Raw genomic sequence first — 6424 nt, forward strand, 5'->3', positions numbered from 1 at the left:
TAATCAAACTCCTGTTATTGCGTTGGAAAGAGGATTGTAAGAGCTTATCGGTGTTTATTCAAATTATTGTGCTTTAGCTTCCAGGCGTTTTTAAGAAATCGGAGCGTTTCAATCAGCCTCACTGCATTTTCTAGAAGGATTAAAGCATGTACATGGTTTGACATTGCATTAGGCGCAATGAAACTTGATTTCTTTCAAGCTTTGCAGGCAGCCTGCATATTTTCATTTTTCTTGAACTGTAAGCAAATATTTCACTGGACACATAACGCACGAGGCAGCTCACTTTTGTCACAGAAATACGAGACAAATATAAGCTGTAATATTTCACTTGATGTAATAAAGGCTAAAGTCTCCACGAATATACCTGGACAGCAATCAAAACTGTAAATAGTGGCTCACACTGCATCACACAGTACTAGACAGTAAGTGAGCAGTCAACGTAAAACGAAGGACTGCAGAAATGTTTTCATAATAAGATGAAGTCACTTCTGGAAAGAGCAATGGCAGTTTAAGCAATACAAATTACGTTCACGTTCAAGTCAAAATTATAGCCCCGGAATCAATCTCTTCCTGAAAGCTACATCTCCGAGCCGTAGAATATGGACGACGCAAAGCTTGCGCGGGATTTCCGGTGACGTTCTTTTTTGGGATGCGGCAAGTCGAGCGTGGTTTTCATGTATTCCAGGTCTTCTTTGTTTTCAACGACAGGAATGATGCTAACTAGTATTGGAACTTCATGTTTCGGCGGGAAAGTGAGCTGAGCGATCATCACAATGATTAGCGCCACTCCTGATATGGCGAAGATCACATCGCCGTGGCCCATGTCCGGATGTGCTAGCAGAAGGGCAGCACACACGCCTCCAAAACGGCCGATGCCAAAGAGCCAAGAAATCGTCGTACCGCGGATGGCAGCTGCGCCGACACTCATGACACTCGTGAATACGAGGATGTTGCAAGCATATACAAGCGGCTTGCCCAAGAGGAACAGCAGGTCCGTAAAGAGGTCGTATTTTCCCGCGAAAGTGAAACTTATCAAGCCGGATATGACGCCCAGCGCTCCTAGGGTTGCAGCCAGCACGCGTGGCGAGGTGGCTCTCCTGGCCGCAAGGCAGAGCAGCGTGAAGCCCGCGAGGTTTGCGCCGCTGGATATCCATTGGAACCAGGCTTTTCCTGCTGCTGATACCTTGAACTCGAGAAGCAGTATCGCGAACATCATGAAAGTAACGGCGAAACTTGAGGCGAACATCACGGACGCACGGCGCTGCACTTCAAGGGCTCCGGTGGAGTCTCCTCCGGTAGTTGTGAGACGGTTATCGATTCGGGCAGCCTCATCATTGAGCTTTTCCAGCATGATCATCGTGGTAGCTAGAGGGAAGTGATTCTCCTTAGCAGCACTGATCATAACAATGTCGGCGCTGGCCATGTGTTTGCTGGCGATGTACCAACGCGATGACTCGTGCGCTGCGTTGAATGCGTAGAGCGTGAGAACCGTTGGTGAAAGTATGAGGCTCTGCATAATAACCCAGTCGAGACGTCGCAGCAGCCTCGCCACGGCAAGCCACCCTTCAGCCATCACCATTCCAGCGGCCATGGCGGCACACAGGTGTAGGTTCCGGTGTCTGTGTGTCGACGCCTCAAAGAGCAACGTGGATGTAAGCACCACTACCGTCGCGACGCAGCCAGAGTTGAGGAACCTCGACAGGACGTACACGTGGTACGAGGCGGCGAAGCACCCGCCGAGAGTGGCCAGTTGCAGGACGGCCACCGTCAATAGGAGCACAGGCAGTCGACCGAAGCGGTCCGCCATGAGACCGACGAAACTCAGGAAGAGCGGCGAGCCAGCGATGTAGACTGCCTGTGCCACAACGCGGAGCGGCCACCGGTGGCACACCAGGTCCCAGCGGCTCACGATGGTCGTTCTCTCCTGCTCTGGGTCGTAGTCCCACTCTTCGCAGCTCAGAACCCGCGTGTCGTTAGGGTCACCCGGATTTGCGTAGACGGTACAGCTGCTAAAATGTCCGTCACTTTCCAGAGGAATAGCCATATTCCTCCAAGAGACAGCTGACATCTTCACTGCGCCTTTCGGTTGCTTGCACCAGTGGTCGACTTCGCCGGAGATGAGACCAAAGACGAGCGTGTGGCACTGCATAACACACATGGCCACCATCGTGAGAATGAAGAGCCAGCGCTGAAAGTTGCCGTGGCCGAACACGTCGCCACAGTCGAAGCACTCGCTGGTCACCAGGTCGATCTTGGCCAGCTTCCTGGTACCCAGCAGCGGCATCCTCGTAGTCAGTCTTCTTAATTCTTTCAGGCCCCGTCTCGGCGCGAGATTCGGCTGCTTTCTTCTTCTCCACAGTAAACATGGCATATACCCACGCGGGTAGATTGGCCTCGAGGTACGGTGGGGAATGCCAACGAGGTATATGTGCGGAAAAAATAAACTAAGTAGACTAGTAGAATGACTGAAATTAGAAAATATACTAATTGGTGAACTTTTAAAATATAATAAACAAATTAGATATATCAGGCGAGATTCGGCTGTTTTCTTCTTTCCCTTCGTGAATGGTGCATCATAGAGTTTCTTACTATTACCTAGAGGGAAAGCTGGCAGCCCGTCTATGGGAGTTTGCATGGAGACCCCACGTGACCACCTCAGCCACCATGGGCGCTCAAAGCATCATGGGGCGGTGAGCTACTTGTTGCGGAACTGCAACTTTTGGCGAAGAAATAATAGAAAAATAAAGCTGTTTGATAACTACAAACGTCCTAACGTTCAATATCTTGTCTAACGATTGCAACAAACGAGTAGAAAAGCATTTAAGTGCAAAGTTTGCCCAAAATAAGAGACGACTCGCTCTCCTATTGGCCAAGCAGTGAACACTATAAAAACTAATATTTCGTAATTAACAGGCGCACTTTTAAAAGTAAATATGTTTTCAAAAAAGATGTTGTTGCTTAAATGCTATAAGAGGTTTTTTAATGGCATTTCGGAAAAGTTAAACCTTTTATTGGCGTCGTGTGTCGTCGCGGTTTCACTACTATGAGTTTTGCCCACTGCGTTCGCGCGAAAGTCGTCTGCGCACACACGAACAGCGTTTTCAAAATGAAACGTCTTAGTAGTGCCACTCCATGTTCCCAAAAAATTACGACTGTGCCGCAACAAGTAGCTCACCGCCCCATGATGCTTTGGGCGTCCATGGTGGCTGAAGTGCAGCGCCGCCAGCTTTCCCTCTAGGTAATAGTAAGCAACTCTATGTGGTGCATGGTCACGTACTGCGTCAGGCACTACAACAGTAGCGATACCTAAAGGGCACCCCCACCTCATGGTAAGTCTAAAGTGAGCTGCCACTGATGAAATTCAATTATTGCGCCACTCATAATCGCAGGAATTTAAATGCTCTAGTTTTGTCAATGCTCCATAGATGGTGCCAGCAGGTGTCGAATACATTGTACTGTGAGGTTTTATGAAGTTAATGCCGTATCATAGGAGTAGTGCGTCATTAATTAGTGTCCAATATATTGAAGAAATACTCATTGCTGGGTCGTGATTGAGTCCTCAACCTACACCACGGCCAGCAGGAACTTAGTCGAACGGGCGAGAGGACGATGAAAGGGAGGCTGGTCAGAATGTAAGGGCTTAAAAGGAGGTGAAAACAATAGCGTTGTGGCAAGGAAAGATTGAACTGAAAGGAAGAACACAAAAAAAGAATTTTCAGGGAGAAAGAAGAGTACGGTCAATAGACTGTTTTAGTTCCGATTATAAGAACGAATCTCATTGAAATGTATTAAAATAATTTTAATCAACCTCGCTGAGCTCTAAACACCTCAGATATTCCAGCAACGCACACTTGTATACTTACTCCACAAATTGTGTACTGGAACTGATGAAACTGGTTGGTCCGGTTAGGAATCAAAAAGTTAAAATTTTAAAATGTATGCTACCGTCACGATAAAATTTTTTCATAAAATAAAAAAATTCTCGCTTGATTCCAATTAAATTGGTATTTGAGTGCATTTAAATGCATTTTATCCATTTAATAGATTTTGTTTTACTGGATGAAGGGGCACAGTTACACTATAAATGGCAGTATCTTTAGTGAAAACAATACAGTGCGGCAAGAAATCTCTGCAGCTGCCTAACATCCTGGCCGGTAGGCAGCAGGTTGCATAAATCATGTTCGTTTTTGGAAAGCACCACGGAAGGCATCGTGAAATTTTGATTTTTGTGCATCGATGCAATATTTCGTGAATAGTTTGTTTAGCTGCCCGACATCCATATTAGCAATCATTGTTTTGTAAAAGAGCAGAAACAATCTAGAATGTCGATTTTGAACAGTGAAGTAAACCAGACAAGTGTAATAAACTACAAAAATGCTAAATGCTTACATTAGTCACACGAAAATAACTCTATAGGCCGAAATTGCAAATTCTCATTTCACTAGTTTGTGCGACTCTATATTTTCATGAGAGTCATTTTGAAAAACAAGAATTCCTTTCAGGTTTATTAAAGGATGTCTAGAGGTATTATGACTGCAACACAATGAATTCAGGGGTAATTTAGTCTGCGATATTCTAGAAAAGTTTTCCTTTTGGGTACATTTCTGTTGTCATGTTTTATTTAGAGTGTTGATGCGGAAAAAGGAAAATGCGAAAACTAATTGTTGTTCAAACTGCGACACAAGGATGTGCAAACCTTGTAACTATAAGTTTCACTGGCAGAGGAATACCAACACACACAGCACATTTTCATTCCGCTAACGGCTAAGTGCTTGAGGTAGAATTGAGCACCCCGAAGTTCTTCCAGGGGCTAATATTTTGTATTTCCGTTTTTTTCTGCGCAACCATAAATTTAATTTTCAGTGATGATGTAGATTTAGAAGCAGGCTGAGTACGGTGCAGTTCAAAATTCATCAACCTTGGGCTCCTTTGAGCGGTGACACTTTGTCGATAAGCACGATGATCGGCCAGCGGAAACATCTCACTATTTTTGTTGGGCCAGATGTCGCAGAGAAATGGGAACATCACGATTCAGCTCCACTACTTATGCCAAACATGCCCGTGTCAACAGACATCACCTAACACCGGCCTGCAGAAGTATCGGCAAGGCAGCTTCGGAAACGCGGTGGCGGTTCCTAACATGAAGGAGAGAGTAAATCCTTCTCGTTTTCTCAAGGACGACGCTACAGCATGACATAGTGATAGGGGCGTGAAATTGATTGCCCTTCCTTTATCCCCATGTCCCGACCGTCTCCAACGCGGCGTAAAATTAAAGACAAACAAATCAGCCGCCTTGCTGTAATTAATTTCGGAGAGCTCGATCCGCGGCAGATTACAGTGGAGCGGTGAGCCCAGGTTAGAGGCCCTCCATTGTATGCACTCGCTGGCTGTTCTAGCTAGGTTTGCTCCCTCGTAGCTTTGAACTTTCAAGGGGGCCGGAGGACGAGAAGGAGTGATCAAGTACACAAAGAGATATTATAAATCTACTTTCGCCCTCGCTTTCTCCTAAGCGGACCGGTTCTGGGCGCCTTGACGAAGCAAGTAAAAAGACAGCGAATTCAGGGATACCGTGATTGGGTTATTGATTTATCTAAGTGGCTGACTCAGTCGCAGATCACAATGATGGTGCGGGCACCTCGCAGGTAGATATTTAAAAACGTACTAGAAGGGAAAAGTTTATCTGCTAGAGGAACTAGACTTTCTGGTGTTCTTTTTTTTTACTATTTATATTTGGGGAATATAATTACTAGGGTTTGCACTGTGGCCTTGATTTACGGCGGTGTTAGGACAGGAGAGGCGATCTTAGAGGAGGTGTCGCCTTTGTTGGAGAATAACGTTTGCAGACTTACTGTAGCCTTGTAGTTTTCAAAAAAAAAAAAAAACCTAAGGAGAGTTTTGAGCTAACTAATCAACTTTCGCCAGGATTATAAAGTGGATTCGCTTATCTTGATATGAGCGGTTCCATGGCACAAAATTATCGCATGTGCCAGCCTAACTAAGCGCCTTTTGAAGGATCACATCGGTAAAAAAGTTTCACAGTTCTTTGAGATGAGGAGCATGGCGATGGGGTAAGGTTTTCGTAAGGTCACGACAAAAATTAATTTCTTTTGTTAGGCCAGTACAGTCACTTCCGAGCTAGCGTGTTAGGCAGACTCCAACTCCTCATGATCGCGAAATCCATCTAGAGAGCAGAGAGGAATTTTTAGCACACTTGGATGCATAATGTTTTCAAAACGCAAAACGTAAAGCTTAGTGCCCTATCCAAAAAAATAAACTAAAAGCGATTCTCAATGTCCCATGCTATTTTTTAGCTGTGTTGCTTACACAATAATAGTAGAACTGGGCTTAGAGTATGAACTCAGCTAGAGCCTTATGCGGTTCTCTTCGGATGCATCCTGAAAGAGAGGTCGCCTAGACAGTCACA

At 45.4% G+C, this 6424-nt stretch overlaps 1 protein-coding gene across 1 annotated transcript; it reads right to left on the reverse strand.

Moving 5' to 3' along the window:
• Window positions 1-577: 577 nt before the first annotated feature.
• LOC149371927 (solute carrier family 22 member 7-like) lies at window positions 578-2284 on the reverse strand. Its single transcript, XM_089581363.1, has one exon. The coding sequence runs from the start codon at window positions 2282-2284 to the stop codon at window positions 578-580; it is 1707 nt and encodes a 568-aa protein (XP_089437489.1).
• Between the last annotated feature and the right edge of the window lie 4140 nt (window positions 2285-6424).

The sequence above is a fragment of the Amblyomma mixtum genome, chromosome 1 (assembly GCF_055824585.1).
Source record: "Amblyomma mixtum isolate Tamu chromosome 1, ASM5582458v1, whole genome shotgun sequence".
NCBI lineage: Eukaryota > Metazoa > Arthropoda > Arachnida > Ixodida > Ixodidae > Amblyomma > Amblyomma mixtum.

Coding starts and splice junctions, on each gene's coding strand:
- LOC149371927 (XM_089581363.1), bottom strand. CDS start 2,284: ATGCCGCTGCTGGGTACCAGGAAGCTGGCCAAGATCGACCTGGTGACC.